Source organism: Protopterus annectens, chromosome 15.part0 (genome assembly GCF_019279795.1).
Source record: "Protopterus annectens isolate FY-2018-M chromosome 15.part0, PAN1.0, whole genome shotgun sequence".
NCBI classification, from domain to species: domain Eukaryota; kingdom Metazoa; phylum Chordata; order Ceratodontiformes; family Protopteridae; genus Protopterus; species Protopterus annectens.
Genome location: NC_056749.1, coordinates 225,601,421 through 225,622,173, shown reverse-complemented (window position 1 = coordinate 225,622,173; position 20,753 = coordinate 225,601,421). Strand labels below are relative to the sequence as shown.

At 37.4% G+C, this 20,753-nt stretch overlaps 1 protein-coding gene across 3 annotated transcripts in view; it reads right to left on the bottom strand.

The window, feature by feature from the left end:
• LOC122790153 (ligand of Numb protein X 2-like) overlaps positions 1 to 20,753 on the bottom strand; it is a 702,162-nt gene that overhangs the window by 283,639 nt on the left and 397,770 nt on the right. For all 3 annotated transcript variants that reach the window (XM_044057741.1, XM_044057740.1, XM_044057742.1), the window contains exon 6: positions 2,211 to 2,384. In XM_044057741.1, coding sequence (XP_043913676.1) covers positions 2,211 to 2,384 — 174 coding nt within the window. The remainder of the gene's footprint in view (positions 1 to 2,210; positions 2,385 to 20,753) is intronic.

Here is a 20,753-nt window from a genome sequence, read left to right as displayed (position 1 = left end):
ATGAAACTTGTAATAACAATACCTGCAGAATAATGTTCAGCAGGAGGACTAAGGTTTAAGGGAAGCCAGTAACGGAGTGATTTAAGTAATGCTGGACTGAAATACCAGTGGTTGCAAAGAAAGAAAACATAATACAAAACAGTTGCCAGTGTGTGGATTTTCCAAACCCAGTGAATGTGATTGTGCTCCCCTGGGACCAACAAGTGAAACTGAAGGAAAAGCCAATTATACTGGTATGTACTGTCAAATTCTTGATCAGTGTGCAGCACAACTCTGGTAAACTGACTTTTCCTACAAAAACTCTATTTAAAAGATAAAAATAAAAATGCAGGACAATCTGATTACTCCTTAATGCTGTCCGGTTTATTTAGTTTCCTTATGAGCATTTTCATCCAGCAGACTTCATCAGATACTTTATACTGAATGACATTAGATTTAGTTGACTTGTTTAAATGCTTCAGAAAATGAGGTGTGGAGGAAGACAGCTGTTGCCATAGTATGTTAGCTTGACTGACTCTGTAGAATGATTGGTCTAGACAAGCTCTCAGTCTGACTGGAGGGAAAGGCTATTCCTTGATTTACATGCCCATCTAAGAAGACTAGATAGGACTTCATCAGAACTAATTAACATGTTACCATACAAGTATTAAAATCTATGTCATGTGCCAAATAATACTTAACACAAGCTTCCCACTTAAAACTGCATATGCTCCTGTTAAAATAGACTGCAATATTAGTAATAAATGAATAAAACATATGACTTAAGCAACTCCTATCACTCTTGTACAAAATCATTTTTAAAAAAACTTCCCTTCCCTTACACAACAGCCCAAGAACATGCAAGAGATCCTCCTCGAAATCCAAATTTTGTGAGGTGATATAGGTTAGTGCTTGACAGTAGCCCTCCTCTACAGCGTACAGGCCGATGTACTGATAACTGGGGCAATTTTTCCCATTGTAAACTTTCCCCATGCAATAAAGTCAGCACCAGTGAAGATCCAACCTGGTGATCTCATGACTGAAGTAATATTATGAAGGCTCACTTTAGTCAGTTATCAAACAAGTGAACTTTCCAACAATGCACATTAGGCTCATGATCAAACTGGGTAAACTACTAAAAATGGGGAACACAGACACCAACCCTACACATTGTAACCAGCCAACCAAATAAGCATAAATATTGAAAATTCTGGCACCTGATCTACAACGGAATACCAACCCTCCACATAATATATGCATTTTAAGTTACCATGCACCCAAAATAAGGATAAACACAAAAACATGTTGCCACAGATGGCCAACTCCCTGCTATAAGCTCCATTTTCTATATGCATGCATGTGCATATTATATAAATCTATACATGTGTGCATGCATGATGTATGCATATATTATTTATATATGTGTATTGGGTGTAGGTGTGTGTGTCTGCCTGCCTTTGTGTATGTACATATATCTGTGTGTGTGTGTGTATATATATATATATATATATATATATATATATATATATATATATATATATATATATATATATACATACACACACACACAGATATATGTACATACACAAAGACAGGCAGGCAGACACATACAAACTAGCTTTAAAATTGTATAATTACTAGGGAAACAGTAACAGGAACAGTTTCCCTTCCAACATGCCAGCACAATCTCCATTTGGGCATAAGAATGTGGCATAACACTGTTTGGTAATCAAGAATCATGATCACTGGCAGTGCTCAACAAATGAGTAGAACCAGAAAAGTCAGGTTTCAATAACTGTGTCCATGTCACGGTGTACTCTTCTGTAGAATTACATTTTTAATATGCTCATAATTCTGTTGAGCAGATTCCCTACTTGATAATATAATTTAGTAATTGGGACATAATTGTTAATGTGACAACAGAATGTGGCATCTCAGCTGATACATGTCATGCTGTGAAGTAACAGGCAAATAATCTCAAGTGGCTCGAAGTGGAAAGAACCACTTAATAGCAAGTCCTAAAGCAGAAATTTAGTAGTGTTAAGAGTGTACACAAAAAACCTGTGGAAAATAAACTGACCCACAAACAGTTACATGTCATACCTTTTATGCATCAGTATCTGCTAAAGTAGCAAATTTTCCTACCATCAAAAGTTCTTAAATTCAAAGAGATGCTTTCTTCTACTTGGCAACTCTGAAAATAATTAATGCTGGCAACTTGCAATGCTTACCTTCTGGTATGTTATCTTCCGTTGGTAAAATGGCTGTTCAAGTCTCCTACGGTGAAGGGCAGGACTACCACCATTGCTACTGCCACTACTGGAAAATCCTGCTTCGTCAATCATTTCTGATGCTGACACATTAAGCTGTCTCTGGACCACAAAATTAACTCTTGCTTCGCTGGACTAGGAGGAAGCAGGGAAGGGGAGGGTTGTTAATCTTCACATACACAAGAAGATGGATAGGAAGGTAGGCAGACAGGCAGGTATACACAAACAGAAATCCAGTTAAAAGTGCAACAGTAGCAAACCAGTCCTTACGCAGTACTCCTATTTATCACATTTTTTTTTTTATCATTCACCATGCAATATTTATTCCAGTTTGATAAAGCCAAATAAATCATTCAAAACATTTTCTATGATACTTTTGTCCTTTTCTCCAGCTTCTGTCCAGACTTGTATCCACTGTAAATTATTTGAATATTTTCAAGACATGCATGTACCAGTGCTGTTCAAAATTATGAGATGACATCACTTTCAACAGTGAATAAATATATATAAAAATACAAAGCTATTATATGCCGCTTTCATTCAATATCCAGCATGCAATAGGTCTAATTTCGATCATATCCTCTAAATCAAGTGACATATATGCTTTATGCACATCTGTATCATCTGGTTAACAGACTGAAAACAATGTCTGTGTACCTCCACACAATGACTCACCCCACATTCATATTTACAAAAACTCTATATCATCAACTTTGCTAGTTCCATCAAAAATATTCAAGCAGTATCACAAACAGTTAACATTCTAAAAGGTAAATAAAATTACCCTGAGTACACCTAGCAATCTCATACTTTTAAAGAAGGTTCCTTTAATAAACGTCTGTCCTCGTTTTAACTTATCGGATACCTCTGCTGAAAGGACAGGATCTAGAATGGAAAATGCATAGGTCTTACTGTTAATGAACAATATACACCCAACAGTTGATCTGTGATCTTCCTGGATGTACGTCTGCATCTGTACGTTTTACCATGCTAAAAGGGGATTTAGAAGATACCAATAGCTTAGTGGACTACTTCGTCAAACCACATCCTTCCTGAAATTCACTCATACCTTTGATAGTGAAGAAATAACTTACTTGGATATTAATCTAAGGAAAGATAGAGGGAGTAATCGATACATTTCCAGAATTTTCAGGAAAAGTACCTACTCCAACTCATTTCTCCACTATTCCAGCTGCCACCCTTACCATCAAAAACGTTTGGTCGTAAAGGGCCAACTGGTAAGGGCGGCTAGAATTATCACTTTGGATAGAGATTTTGAGATGGAATATAAGTTATTAAAGAACATGTTTCGAGCCCATGCTTACCCCAGTGATCTAAAAGATTCACTTACAGAGGAGGTGCAGAGTAAGAGGAGGTCAGGCTTTTACACCCCCGATTTTAGGTTTAGGCGTAGACTCTACATTAACACCAAATTAAACATTTGGGTTGGAATTCAACATGGATAATCCAGTTACACAAGTTGATTTCACCCTTGGCCTAGTTACCACTTACAATGTGGAAGTTATGTACAGGAATTGGGTCGGAAAAACTGGGAATGGCTTAGATGGGATCCAATTTTATTTAGTAAATTAGGTACCTCACCCAAAATCATTTATAGAAGAGGGTATAATATTAAGATCCTCTTGGAATCCAATAGACAACAGTCGGTGAAGTGCCCAGGGATGTTCAAGTGTGAATCCTGCAATTTTTGTAAGTTCATAGAAGTGAGAAATACATTTGAGGTGAATGACCGTGTCTTTAGATTAAAAAGACAGATATAACTGCGATACAAACTTTGTAGTACATTTCGAGAAGTGCCTGTCTTGCCCAGTATTTTATATAGGTAAGACAGAGCGCAAGCTCAGAACACGGGTGTATGAACATCAATACGCCATTAACAAAAAGAAAATGGAGAACACACTCACTAAGCATATTACAACATTTCCAAACCACAAATGTAAGTTCAAGATTATTGATCATGTCAAACATGACATCCGGGGTGGTCCCATCTCCCGGAGACTTGAACTTTATAGCAAATTCACCTCAATGCACATTACTTCCCAGGGATCAATGACATGTGTTCCATTACATGTCTACTTAAATTGAAAAGTTTAACTAGATGACAATGTCCCTTTTAGTTGCACAATATTAATTTCACAAATTGATATTGCTGACAATGTTCATTTTCAGTAATAATTAATTTCAGTGAATGTAATATTGGGTATATTAGTTTTCATTCTTCCTAATGGTCATATAACACTGTGCATTACTACATAGTGAATGCCACACTCTTGAATCAGTGAATGGCACAGTATGCACGATAGATACAGAATCAATTTCATTATTGTCATGTATCGTTATTTAAAATCATGTATAAATATCAAATAATTTTTCTTATTCTATTTCTAGGTACTGTAATGATGTCTAAACATTTACATAGACTTTCTTAATTTTAAGTCAATTATCTGGGCTAGGCGGTCTAGCAATGAAGTAATATGAACTGTTTTCTTAAAATATGATTTAGTATGCAATTTCAACAATGTACATGCTTATATTTATTATATACTATTCACTAGTGGTTTAATGTTGCTTGTACTTGATGAGATGAAGTATTTCCATACATATATATTTTTATATACATTTTTATGTACAGATTTTGAAGCACGGTAGGGTAATTTAAATTCACTCTTAAAAGCAATTTCCCATAGGTATCTATATTATTTTGTACATTATATATATTTTTTACTTGATGTAGCATCTACTGATATGTTTTCTATTTCATAGATTCCTCTTAAATCATAGCTTCACTCGTTCTTGTTTATGAATATCATTATTACCTTGGTTTTAAATGGTAATATTGCATAGTGTACTGAACAGGAAGGGTTCATTTTGATAGCCAATGTCATCACAGCATGTGAGCTGATTGGCTTAAGCACTTCCTGGTATTTTATTGAAGTAAAAACTGTATCTTGTAACTATGCATCTGAAGAAGTTTATTTTCATTAAACGAAAAGCACTTTATGCACTTTACAACTAGCTGTTTGCTTTCTGAAGCCGTTTTTTCTTTCTTGTAGTAGTTTGTGTTTTTACAGATCTTCCTGGATGCAGAATTATTACATGCATATAGATACTATGGACTTTCGGCTGTCAACACAAATGCTCTAAAATGTTATTAATTCTCAGCACAGCAAGCACATGCATATTCAAACAATATATTTTAAATGAGTGCAATATTTATAAAATACAGCACTTAGGCTTTCTTTACTCACATAACTTTGAACTTTATCTATAAGTGTGGGTAAGAAAACCCTAGGTTCCAACTTGCTGACAAATCCAGAAGACAGAAAGCTTGATGGATAGCAAAGGCTAGCCAGTTTTGGACTTCTCTTTCAACAAAAAAAGTAAATAAAGTAAAATAAAGAAATAAAAACAGTATTTTAGCAAACATACTGCACACAACTTCCATAGAGTTAGCTGATGGCATCATCGTGCAGAACAGTGTGATAATTTAAGCGGCTTGATTGGAAGTAAGCAGACAGTGGTAAACAGAAGGAAAAAAAAAAAGTTAAGTCATAAAATGAGCACCCCAACTCAAATAATATTGAACTAATAATGTCATTATTCATTAAATATTCATTAACTGTCAGGTAGAATTGTCAGACATTAAAAATAACCACAAAGCCTTATTTAGTTATATCAAGAATCTCCATGGCAATATCCAGATTTGCTCCCAGTTACTGCACAATGGTACCTCCTATACTGAGCCAACAGATATTGACAACATACTGGCTGACAGACTTAGTGCCAACTTTACCCCTCTCTCCCCCATTAAGGACCAATCTCAATACCGGAACCCTGTATTACTGCAGCACAGGTTAAAGTTGCATTGTCTAAGGCCAATAATACAGCTTCTGTGGGACAAGGCAATATCCCTGGCTGTGTTCTACATGAATTACAAAGTGAACTGGCACCATATCTGTGTGCTCTGTTCACTCACAGCCTCACCTCAGGCTTTGTCCCTACCAAATGGTGCACTGCTACAGTCATCCTTCTCCACAAAGGAGGAGCTACTACAGACCCTGGAAATGATTGCCCCATTAGTCTGATGAGCCTGATATGCAAGACTATGGAGCGCATCATCATAGACCTAATTAACAAGGATATAGGGAATTTCAAACTCTAGATCCCATGCAATTTGGTTTTGTGAAAGGTAGCTCATGCCTGCTCAACCTGGTTGACTTCTTTGAGTCAAGTCACCAGAGCAGTGGATGAAGGTAAGGCAGTTCATACAGCCTACCTTGATCTGGCCAAGGCCTTTGATACCATTCCTCCCACAGGAATTATTGATAATACCAACAAACTAGGCATCAACCCCTACATCATTAGGTGGGTTGCAAATTGGCTCACAGATAGAACACACAGGGTGAAAGTAGCAGACTTCAAGTCAGACTGTCAACCAGTCATGAGTGGAGTCCCATAGGGATTGGTCCTAGATCCTCTCCTGTTTGGCATCTACTTCTCAGAAGTCCTGGCCAACACGGAGGGACTCTGTCTGACCAAATTCACAGATGATTGCAAGTTGGGAGCAATTATTAACTCCCTAAGTGATGCAGACATCCTATAGAAAGGCCTCACTGAAACCAATGACTGGTGTCAAAACCATGGCCTTAAGCTTAATGCCAAAAAATGTGTCCATTCCCACTAATTACCACATCAATGGGAGCCCACTGAAGGTGTTATAAAAGATCTGGGACACAGGTTGACAGCAACCTCTCATTTGACCACCACATTGCCACTGTGGTCAGAAAGTCCGATGTGGCACATCTCATTACCAAAGGTTTTGCATCCAGGAAGAGAGAGGTCATAATTTCTCTCTACTCTTCCCTCGTTAGACCAATAATATAATGCCCCATTTGACATGTACCTCACTAGACACCTACAGCAGCTGGAGAGGCCACAAATGTACCTCACAAAGAGGATCCTAGACCTTAAACACATGTCCTACATGGACAGACTCAAAAAACTCTATTATCTGTCTCATATCGTCTATTAAGAGGCGACCTCTGCTTGGCTTACAAAGCTCCAGTTCTGTTAGAAATGCTACATCTAAAGAAATCCCAATCCCTCCACACCACACATTCCAAAGACCTCAATCTCATTACCACAATCAACAGAACATGCTGGAGGGACAGGTTCATACCCCAGAGACTGCCCATGCTCTGGAATAGACTTCATATACATGTCAAGCAGAGTACCTCACTAGCCCTCTTCAATCGAAAGCTTGATGAATGGATGGGAAATAGAAAGTTCACTCCGGGGATCACTCCAGTGGCTTTACTTGATAGAGGCACTGAGAACTAACGAAAGGCAGCGCAATGCCAGGGCACTTCTATGGACTAGGCTTATAAAGGCCCAAGTGCCATCAGCCTAGTACACACCTATGAATCGATGAACCTATGAGTGCTTGTTCTGTGACCTTACATTTGCTTTATGTATTCCAGAAGATGAAACCAAATGTTTTCTACATTCCAAATATATCGACATTACAATATTTTATGTGAAAATAAGACGCAAACAGCCACTGCACACCAATGACTATCCAACATAAGACAGAAACTGAATGTTGAAGCAACATTGAACACAATCTTCAGGCTTATTTGTATATTTGAAAAGCAATGAGTAAAAGTCTTCATATAAACACATGTTAAATGCAGTGGTTCTGCTAGAAAATGCCCATTTAAAGAGAATACTTGGTGATGAAATAAAGTATAGCTGTGTAAGTAAAGTAAACTTACCATAACAGCAGAAGTTTGAATTATCACTGCTGTAGTAGCCTAAACTATATGGATTATACCAATGGTCAGTTTCTGAAACTTCTGGCTACCTTACACATTCTAAAACCATTAGTCAGCTCAAAAAAACACTGGTTTGGGTATCAAGCCCTTCACAGCTTTCACACCAATTGAGAGAGGGAAGCTAAGCCCTTACAGTACCATTGCCAGGAAAAGAAAAAAAATACATGTTCACACCTTAGCATAACACACACACACAGATCTAGATATAGCTCTTTTTCCTGTGGAGGACATCTTGCTAAGATCCCAACAAACACAATCCTGTGAGAAGGAGTCAAGAAAGACTTTTAAATGCTCTCCTGGAATCCCAGCTTAAGTAAGAAATATAACATAAGAGAAAGATTCAGGATACTTTGAAAAAGACCCTGCAAGGATAAGCAAGTAATCTAACTATGGAAAAATGTGGACAGCCTATAATGAGCTATAACTGAAGCCAGATATTGTTCAGTTTTGGTACAGTGAATGGTCTAAATGGTAAGGCAAAAACCTGATAATGTGATTCAAACACAGAACCTTAACCACCTGAAGACTGGATGAATAAGAATGAGATAAGCATCTTTTAAACCAAATGTTACAAGTAAACTTGAAAGAGGAAGAATAGGTAACAGGTTGTGAAGTGCCATTTTGAATTCTGGCACTATCACAAACCGTTTCAGGAAAGAAAGATATAGAATTTGTCTCCAAGAATTTTTCTCTCTTTGGCACTAGAAACATCCTTGAATAAAACTCATTTTCCACATGGGAACTGGTTCTACCAATCCCTGGCAAAGCATGTGATGGACAGATTCTGGTCTAGCGGATGAGGAATTATCCCCTAGAAAGGGGGAACTTCTTCCCACCACCATCTATAACCTTACTGAATGATTTTCAGAACCCATTTGTCTAAACTATCTGCTGCCAAGAAGAGTAGTGGAGGTTCAGTCCTTTTGGAAGAAAAAAGGGGATGCCTGGGTAGGAGAGAGGAAACAAAAGTCTCTCAAATAATCATTCTGACTTATTGGACCACACATGGTTTTGGGAGTTTCCAGAAATCTTAGTGGAACCCCACTGCCATTTTTTCCTAAAAGTCTACTTACCTCCATTTAGTTGACACTGTTTATTTTGTTTCATACCAAATGTGGAGGAAGTTATTAAAGAATTCCTTCAAAAACATGGAAAAGGAGGGTTGAAAAATCTTAAGGATTCTCTGTATCAGCTTACCTCTCATCACACTATTTGATCACCTCCACGGCAGAGGGGCCAATAACCAAATCTATATCCAAAGAAGAATTTAAAACCTCATTTTTATAATCTGGGTGGTTCTTGGAATGCAGCCAAACTTCCTCAAAACAGTACCAGTGGCCATAGTCCCGGAAAAAGGATAGAGAGAGATATACACTCACTCCGTATAGAATGAGTAGTGATTTGAACAATAGAATAAATTATTTAAAGTCGCTTTATCCTCACAAGAAGAAACTGCAGAAAAAACATTCCTCGTGCTTTCACAATTAGAAAAGAACAAACCTTAACATGAGAGTTTGACAATTCAAAATTGTCAAAATCAAAGTTGCAGAAATATACACCCCCCAAACTTATCAGAAAGAATAGGACTGGAATAAACTGATTAGCATCAGATGGATTAACTAAAGAGTATATAAAAACTTAAAAGACTGAGAACTTTATACATCCTGCCCCTTTTTTTTTTTTTTTTTTTTTTTTTTTTAGAGGCAGCTGGCTGGCTGGCTCTCAGGACAATGGCAGGCAGTTACACACGCATCCTTTAAAGTTGACAGAACTGGAGGAATGGGTGTGGTTTCTGGAAATTCCTTCTCTAACACAGCTCATAGTATTTTCTGAGGAAGAGAGAGAGAGACAACCTTCTCAAACTGATAGCACTACACATTCTATGAATAGTGTCAGAGAAAGAGTACTCCACACTCACAAGGGCAGTCAGAAAATGAGCTCCCCTCAGAATCTGAATCAGAAATCTGAGGAGAAAACCCTCTATCTTGTCCATATTCAGAATCTAAAATATCTTTAGGAAAAGTATCCCTCTTTTACTAGAAACTATTGTATAATTAGGATTAATAACCTGCATTAAATGATAAACCAGATCCAGCAAACTGCTCCTAAAGAAATTTGAGGAGTAGATATATGCTTAGTTTTCTGTTTCTTTTTGACAGAAAAAGTAGGACCAACATTGTTATTAATGTCAACAGCTGCCTCCCCAGAGATAGGTACAACATTCTTACAAAACAGGGAAGCTTTCTCTGTTCCCTCTCCAAGGACTGACAACAGTGGCTTTCTTTTTCCCAATGACGGGTCTCCAACAGCCACAGAGGGACATGGATAAATCCTGGTTCAAAGTAGGTGTAGATCTACAGTAAAAGATGAGTGGTCTGAGGTACAACTAAAGGCCACAGCAGAATCACCCACCTATGGCTGAGGCGAGTTGTTAGCCTACTGTGACTGCAAAAGATGCCTTCTTAACCTTTTTTTTGTGGCTGGAAGAAGGAATGACCATGGGCCTGACAGATTGTTCTGAAGTCAAACCTAAGATGGTGCCTCTTTCCTGCGGAAAATGCTGATAAAAACTAAGTCTTGAAAAAGTCACAGACAAATACAGTAAAAAGCACTTCAAAATATTTTGCCATCTCCACAAAATAAGGTAAGCAGAATTTCGCCACAAAAAAAAAAATGCTTTCAGTTACTTTATACGAATTTTAAACTGACCGAAAAAAAAAATGGCGTACTGTTTAAAAGCAGGTAAACCTAGGTTTAAAACTAGGTAAACCTCTAGTTAGTTCACAAAAGCAAGGTACATTTCCTTGTAGAAATTGCAGCGCTTGTAGCTTCATCTATGCAGGTCCAGATTTCTTAAATACAAGTTCAGGGACCAGTCTATCATGGAAATTCTATGCTGATTGTTCCTCAAAGAATGTAGTGTACTATAGTGTCTGCATAGAATGTAAATCCTTTTATATAGGTGAAATGAATTGTACACTAAGAGAATGTATAAAAGAACATATAAAGGACATTAGGAATAATAGAGAAAATAATGCCCTTGCTAAACATACAAAGTTATATGGTAAGCATCATGAGTTTAGGTTTTTTTGTACTAGAGATTACTAAAGAGAATATTAGAGGGGGAGATATTAGAAATAGAACGGAGAGAGCTGAATTGAAGTGGATTATATTTTTTAATGTAGATAAAGCACTAGGAATCAATGATGCTGTCTCCTGTAAACCTTTGCTACATGCACGTGCACTCTCTCATTGATGGACTACGCTTGTTATACTATTTTATTTAGTATGCTTTTAATGAGCCTTTTAGTGTTACTGTGTCTTTAAGTTAACTATGAGTGAGTATCTTTAACTGAGTTAGATTTTTATTTAAGTAAGTTGAGGATGAGTATGTATGTTTGAGTTGGAGGAAGCGACCAGCAGGTCATGAAATTGCTTACTCATTTTATTAATAAAAGCTTTGTTATGCCCAGCCGTGGATGGTCCTCATTTGTTTTGGAAATACAGATTTACACGTTATACCTGAAGAGGACCTTTACCCAGGAACTTTACTATATTCCTTTTGATCGCTGTTTAAACGTATGTTACAGTCTTGAAGCAGTCTGTTACAGCACATGCCTAGCTTCAAAGTATTTTAATAGGCAAAAAATACTGAATGGAAGATTTTTTTTTCCCCAAAGGGCACCTACCTGCCCAGAAAAGGAACAGCACAAAAGCTGATCCTTGAAAGCCACAGATGAGTGTACTCTTCAGTGGCAGTAAATCTCTGAAGTGCTTGGCACCAAAACTTGTCAGCTTAGCCTGTGCTGCCAGACAGTTTGGATGCATGGAAGGTATCCTGAAGCTTTGGAAACTAGCTGGCTCTTATATCCTTGGCAGGTTATAACCCATACAGCGAAGGCTACTGTAGCACTGATCAATAAGATGAACATCTGATCATGTAAGCCAGATATAGCAAACTGCTCGGCAATAGGAATGTGATGACAGGTGACCTTTAGGTCCTGCTTTACCATGAATGCTAGTGAAAGAATCAAGGGTACAAGAAAATGAAGTAATATCTTGAACTATGAAAATTTTAACAAAAAGGTTTAGAAAAGAAACACCCAGCACTGGCCTCCAGGATCCTTCTGGTATGGAACTAGAAAAATTGTTGAATAACTTTTTGCCTAGGAGATTGAAACACGCTGATACTATGGCTCCCCAAGACATGTTGTGCAGGACAGGAAGAGAGAAAAAAATCTGGTTCCCTGAACAAAAGGCAATCCCATGGAAAAATGGGAGGGATTCCTGTCACCAAGTGTACCCCAACTGGATTACATTCAAAACCCAACTGTCTGAAAATCTAATGCCAAACAGAAAGATAAAGCCTCAGAAACACAGAAAGGTTGCAAGAGTGGCTGGAGGTTTGGGACTGAACAGTTGGGATAGTTATGTTGATTGAGAGGGACTGTCCTTGACTTAGAGTCCCCTCCATTCTATTTAGGCTTCATTGCTTCATTTCTAATATTTAAAAGCCCGAGTACTGGCAGCTTGATGCCTAAACTGCAAACTTGAAAAATGAGCTGGGGGGGGGGGGGGGGGGCATACATGCTACTATACAATAACAAAAGGGAGGATTGAAAAATCTGAGTCACTCCTTGAATCAAGTTTTCCTCTCTCACCACACTACTTAAACTATTAAGCTACAAAAGGATGAGGGACAGTCTCTTTACTTATAGCAGAATTCAAAGTCTCAGATGTAACATCTTCAGGAAGATTTGTACAATTAAGTCTAGCAAATTTCCTCAAATAAGTTTCTAGAAGTAACAACTCTTTAAAACATGCTTTGTCACAGAAGCATTTAAGGAATTCTTTACCTCATAAGGAGGAAGAAAGTTGACCATCATCTTCTGCATACTCTGAAAAGACGCAAGCAAAAACTTTAACATATGAATTTGACAGTTTAAAATCATGAAGGCTAATGTACCGGAAGAGTACATCTTTGTTGATTTATCCATTGCTTTTCCATCTTTGTCAGAAACAACAGGATTAGCAAAAGTAACCTGCTGTGCAGAAGCAGATTTGGAGAGAAAAATAACTGCTGTGTCTGTTTTGAGATTAGAAAACAGCTACTGGTATGTCTGTGACACCTTCTATAACCAGTCAGACTTTTTAGAGCAGGAGGTTGAAAGTCAGGTAAACTAGAAGCAATAAGAAAAACATTCTGTAAAGCAAGCAGTACAAGATGAATATGTGCAGCCTGTGGCACCTGCAAACTGTAAAAAATCAGTGCCATATGAATCTCACTCTCTTCCCACTGAAAACAAATATTTTCGCCTTGGATAAACTATCAGTAAAAAAATCTCATCATGGGAAATCTGATGCTACATGTTCTTCAAAATAAGAATGCTCAGAATGAGAAGAAACTCTAGAAGTACATTCATCCCCTTGTAAGGTCTGCTCTTCAAGCTGAAATAATATGTCAGAATGAGAAGGAACCCTTTTCCATTTTTTTTGCCTGTAAAATAGAAAGGCAAGGAAAAAGCAACAAGTCACTTGGCAAATCCTAGTAAATCTGCTCTGTCCATAGAAATAGAAACATGAGACTAGACGTTTCTCACAAAGCACGCACTCCCTGCACAAGATTAGATTGTTAGGCACACTCGACCCACTCTTCCACATCCCCATCCCAGTCAAGTGAATGCCCTTCACCTCCCCATTTCCCAAAAATAGACAAAAGTCACTCTTCCCCTACTCACCACAATCATTGCTACCATCACGAGGAGGTGACTCTCTCCTAGTCTTTGGTAGAATGAGAAGTCTACATCAAGTGGATGGGAAAGGAAGATAGGTGGTCTGGGGAACAAGTGGTCACAGCAAGTCACCTACCAGTGGCTGTTACAACGTCAAACTTGGTCTGACATGCAGACTCCTTAGTAAGTTTTTTATTGTTTCATGCAGAAGGTAGAACTGGGTACACAGATGGTTGCTCCATAGGGAGACCAAGAAAGAGAGCTGGAAAGCTGATAGTGGAGCCTGGGTGAGTTGGGTAAAGCGACTGGTACATAACTGCCCCACACATCACCACAATAGCCTGTTCCAAACAAACAAAAGTTTAAACACTAAACCACAAAAACAAAAAAAATGGCCACAGATAAAATAACCATTTAATGCAACACTAAATAAGTAAAACACTCTGGCACCTTGGCACAAAAGACTTCAAAGGAGTGAACATTCAACAAAACACATCAAATCGATATAACTTCCAATAAAACAATTGGCATCCCCAATAAAACAATAAATCATCTAATTATTGACATTTCCAATTACAGTCTCTATTTAACCCCTTAGGATCCAAAGTATTGTACTTCAAAATATAAATAGTCTCTTTATATAACAATTTGTTTCAAATGTCTTTTCCCCAACCTGTAAACTAACCTGTTCTGAACTAGAACCCTTTAACAATGAAGCATCACTAGCATGACAATTCTTAAACTTTACAGCCAGTGGGCTTTCCAAACGCATGTTTTTAACATCCCTAACAGGTTCTTGAAACCGAAACCTAAAAGCTTGCTGACTTTCACCAATATAAAACAGTTTACAGGGGCATTGTAAACCATAAATTATTCCCTCCATATTAGTCAGATTTACACATAGGCTTAAAATTAACAATTTTACAAAAATGGTTGACAAAAAGATGGCACCTAGAACATTTACCACACTTATAAGTACTAACACTAAACGTTACATGAGTATCTACACTAGGTAAAGGCAAAATAAATTTATTATGTACTACAAAGTTAGCTATACTTCTACCCTTTTTATAACATAAGGAACTTTATTAGTTTTAGCACACAACTGCCTATCTGAAAGCAACATGGTCCAATACCTTAAGATCTCCACTATCTGTAAACTCAATAAATTATGTGTAGTGACAAAATATTTCTCACTGCATCCCTCTCATCACCATTACTATCATTAACATAATATACTGTTATAACTGTTACTACCTACACGTATATTTTTTTTTCCAAAAACATTTTTATTTTGTTTTCATTATGAACATACACAAGTGTACATATAACAAATACAATAAAACAATAACAAAACTATTTACAATATTTACATTCATCCATGATAAACAATCATTTTAGCCATGGGAAGTTAACAGTATTTGCTCAAAAGGTTTTCCAATTTTTGCTATGCTATTTTTTTATGAGTAATGTTACGAGTTCTATATTAAATGGCATGCAGTTCTTTTTTACAAACTACTTTTGCTAAATTAATAAATTCTTTAAACATCAAATGTTATTTACTTTTCCAGTTCAAAGTAATAACTTTGCTGGCAACTGCAAGAATTGAAAAAAAAACAAACAAGCTAGCCAACTGTCAAAGGTGACTCTCAAACAGTAAAAGGTAAAAAAAAAAAAAAACAACAAATGAAAGTCAACCAACATTGTGCAAAAATAATGAGCAGCAAAAATAAAATACAGCTAAATTTATTGAGAAAGGTTAGTGCTTTCGCGGGGTTACCGCTTCTTCAGACCAATATAAAAACCAATATAAAAACTGTGATGAAATTTCACAGACTTAAAACAAGTCATGATGAAAATAAACCAATCATTCCAGGTCACTAATAAAACAATTAATACAATTAAACAACCTAATCTCAGTTATCTCAGGGCAGGCTTAAGGGAGACTCCACTATTGAGAACTGGGTGTTTATAGGCTTGTAAAGAGATGATCCACTTAAGCTCACACATTTCAACAAAATTATTAACATCACCCTTCCTGGCACCAGGATGCAACAATTGTTGTTGTCTCTTTCAGCTTTTCCCGGTTAGGGGTCAACACAGCAGAACTCCGGTCCGCTGATGTACTACCTTCAACGAAGGTACTCCCATTCATGTCTCCAACACACAAGACGCTTTAGCTGAGAAACGAACAGGACAATGTCTTACTGTGAAGCGACAACGCTACCGCAGCACCACCGCAGTAAAACCCTAAAATTAAAAGAATTGTGTCCTGGACATAAAGTGGAATGATTGGCTAAAGTATTTTTCAGCACTTTGTTACATATACTCCCAAAATGCTCAAGTATCCATTCCCTCAGTTGTCATGTGGTTTTGCCTACATGAAAACTATTGCAGAAGCAGCAGGTAGCTAGATAAACTAAATGATTGCTTCTGCAAGAAGCTATGAACCTGGGAGAAAAAATGCGCTCAGTAACTGACTGTGTGAAATATGGATTTTGAGAGATAGAACAGGCTTTACAACTGTGACAGGGGAATGTGCCTTTCTTCCCTGGCACAGAGGGTGCCAAATGTCTTGGTCCATAACACAAAAGTCTTCTTATGGATATATTACTCCTAAACATAAAAGACTAATGTTCTCCTAGTATTTGACCCACTTTACTATCAGCCAAAAGGACAGGCCAATTCTTTCTGATAATATTGCAAGAATTGACCAGAGTAACTGGACCTGAGATTTAGGTATTACATTAGGTATAGGAACACTGAATAGGATAAGCGAGTTAGAAATATGACATTTATCAGACCATAAAGCCTTTACAAAATATCTGAAGTCTTTCCAGTATTGAAAAATATTTCTACATTCAAAGAACATGTGAACCCAGTTGGCCTCTAGTAATTCATCACATTTCCAACATTTACTTTCACTGTTTTTGAGTATAAGATTTATTTTATGTGGATTATAGAAACTCCTATTCATAAATTTCCATGTATACAATATCAAGAAGAGGTGCCATACGTAGATTTCAATACCAGTTTATTGGAGTCATCAGATATTTGTTCTCCATTGATTAATCTTTACATAGTAATTCCAAATCTGAGTCAAACTTCAGTGTCTTCTGTTAGTATCTTATAGGTAGGTGAGATACTTAATTTTTGATTATTTATCTCCAAAAGTGGTGTGTTATTTATATCTTTATAGTAGTTTTTGAACACTAATATGCCCATTAAGTTAGATGTACTCTTTACTGAACCATCATTTTTACATATAATCTCATTAATAAGATTGTTTATTTTTTTGGATCTTACTGCTATTTTATGTAGATATTTTAGGATTTACAGCATAAGATTTTAATTTCAATTTTTCCAGGTTTATGGCTACCTTATGATTCAGAACTTCTAAGTAATTTTGATTTAGGAGGAGCCTTGTAAATAAAGTTAAAGAACTTCATGCTTGGATAGCTAACTATACCCCTGACAGTTACCCTAACTGAAACATGGTTAAAACCACACCATCTGGACAGTGAAATCATCCCTCCTGGCTATTATATCCTTAGATTAGATCGACCTAAAAGAAAAGGAGGAGGAGTCTCCATACTCCACTCCAATTGTCTCTCCCAACTCAATCCCACACAAGACTTACCCTCCTTCTCACCAGCTGAACTCCTACTGACCAACTTCAAACTAAACAGTTTCAACACCATAACTGTTGCAGCAATCTATATTCCCCCTGGTGATAATATTAACATACTTGAAAACATCCTATCTCACCTCTCACACACCATCCACAATGAAATAATTATACTGGGAGATGTAAATATTAATTGGCTTACAATAAAAGCTCCCAACACTACTTCCTGTACAAACCTACATGGGTTTGAGCAGCTAATCACAACCCCAACCTACATTAATACATTTCACCTACCTAGCTCCCTTCTTGATTGGATATTAGTCTCCCACCCTCAAAACTATCATAACTCCCAAACTCTTCCAAATGCCCTCAGCAACCACTGCCCTATAACAGTTACCAGACATACTCTCCACCTTACCAAACATAACAAATTTATTACCACCCGCTCACTTTCTCATTTCTGCCCTAACTCCTTTATTCACCAACTCTTCAAAATTAACTGGTCTTACATCACCACTCTTCCATTAGATGAAGCTGTCCACTCCTTCAACATTACATTCCTAAACATTCTTAACTCCCACGCTCTCCTTTGCACAATTAGAATCAAATCTAATACTGCTCCCTGGCTCACTAAATCTACCAGAACCCTCATGAAAGACCGGGATACGATTTGGAAAATGTGGACTAAAATTAGGACCCCTTCTCTTCAGAAATATAAAGAACTCAGGAATAAAATAAAAAAAAATATCCATTATGACAAAATAAACTTCTATGCCAATCCTACCTCTACTCTTAAATCAGACCCAAAGAAATTCTGGAGCTCTAGTAAACAGACTTGTCATCCAGGAAACCCTTCCTCTCCTAACCCATGTCCCAGTGCAACACCTGAAGACATAGCAAACAAATTTAACAATTTTATAAACCCAATAACCTCCATAATAAATTATCTCCCCCACAGAAACAACACTAGCACCCCCACAAACTCTATATACCTCTTCCAAACCCTCCTAACTCCTTCTCTCTAAAAGCAGTATCAACTATACAGTCATTACTCTCTAAACTTAAAACTTGCAACCAATCAACTTCTGAATCCTATGTCCCCACTGTATGGAAGAATTTCTTTACTCTACCCATTCACAAAGGGGGCAACTCCATCTTCAGACCAATTTCCATACTCTCTCCACTCTCAAAAATCCTAGAGAAATGCATTCACAAGCAGGTAATGCATTACCTTCACCATGAAAACCTTCTCACACCCACACAGCATGGTTTCCGTCCCAAGCATAGTACAACTACTGCACTCATTATCCATTCATCAACAGTCTCCCTAGCTCATAATAACAAACTTGTCTCATGCCTATTCCTTGACCTTTCTAAAGCTTTTGACACGGTCTCTCACCCGCTCCTCCTAGATAAACTCACTAACTTACATTTCTCTCCCCCTATCTCCTGGTTCTCCAGCTATCTCTCTACCCACCAGCAATCAGTTAAATAGCTCTCTGCACTATCCTCCCCTCTCACTGTAAAAATGGGAGTCCCACAAAGGTCCATACCTGGATCACTACTTTCTTTAATATTTTTACCAACTTGCTCTACTCCTCTTGTCAGCAGTCATCTCTTGTGCAATATGCTGATGACTCAACTGTTATAACCATTGCTGACAACCCAAATTACCTCCACTCAACTAGCCAGGCATCCTTTCACATCATTGAGACTTGGCTTAGTGATAATAAACTAATACTTAATGCAAAAAAAAAAAAGCTAAGCTCCTACACTTCCTCCCAAAAACATCACCATACTCAAAAGTACATTTACCATCTTATCCTGCAACACTATCTCAGCTGAATCTAGTACTAAATTGCTAGGTGTTACAACAGATGATCAGCTTAAGTTTGATCTCCATATTACTAACTCGGTAAAAAGAACTCATCAGAAACTTGGACACCTTTTCCGTAGCAAGAAATACTTAACTAACACTGCCCGAATAACTCTCGCCCAGGCTTTATTACTCCCAACACTCCTGTACAGCTGCCACATATTCACAAACCTAAATTCTACACTTATTTCCAAGCTTGAAACTACGATCACCAGATTTGCAGCTAACCAAACCTACAAGTCACACCACTGCTTAGCACTACAGCAACTAGACTGGCTAGAATTCCCTCAGCTGCTCCAACTATACCAACTACAATCATCCACTCCATCTACTCTCCTCCTGCCCCAGCCTCTCCACTATCATATCCAAATATTCCCCTGCTAGGACACTACACAGCTCAAATCAAGAATTATTAGACATCTACAAACCCAAAACCAAAATAGGCTGCCTTCTCTATAACCCAACTACATCCTGGAACCAACTCCCCTTGGAAATAAAATCCCTCCATAGCATAGCAAATGTTTCAAATTAGCCACAAGGAAATACCTAAAAACAAAGTGGTCTTGCCACTGTAGCCAACCACCCTGAAACCACCATCCTTTCACCTATTTCACCACCTCACTCAATGTATCTCTAACACTATTCCCCTGCCTCTTCTACCTCTTCTCTTCCTCTATCTCCAACCACTCTTAATTCTTACAGTCTCAAAACAACCTACCTGTCTAGTCTGTCTCCTATACTTAACCTCCCGTTCATCTCCTACTAGCCATTCTTACTTTCCTTTCTCGTTTCCAAACTCCTATACAACTAGATCCTACCCACTTTAAATAAGCATCTGCCTATTAACTCATTTTGCTCTAAGCAGCTTAAATAATATTGTAACCTTTTCACATTTTCTTCTAATGGTTTAAAACCTTGTTTGTAACAACTCACATACTTGTCTGCCAATTGTTAACACTCTGTATAACTGAATTGCCTGAGGAGCCTTTTTTCTCTCCAGGTCTCTGCTTGTAAGATCCTATAGCTGATGTTACTATGTTACTAAAATGTAATAAATTGTTTTCTAGTCCTGAGGAGCTTTTCTCCCCGGGTCTCTGCTGAAAATGAGCCAAAAGCTCAGCCAGACTAACCCGGTTAACAAATGTAAAATAAATAAATAAATAAATAAATGTAACTTAGTAATTTAATTATGTGCTGCTTTATTTGGTTTTGTGTCCATATTTTAATCTTGTCTATGTTTTTTGCAAGTCTAAAAGTTTTGTCCCACACGCTCCTTTTTTTCAGGTACCAAGATTTTATTCTACCATACATATAAACTTTAAAGGTGTCCCACAGTATAGTATCAGTCACTTCACCATTATCATTTGTTTCTATAAACATGTCTTTCTGTTATTATCCATTCCCTAAAGTCTT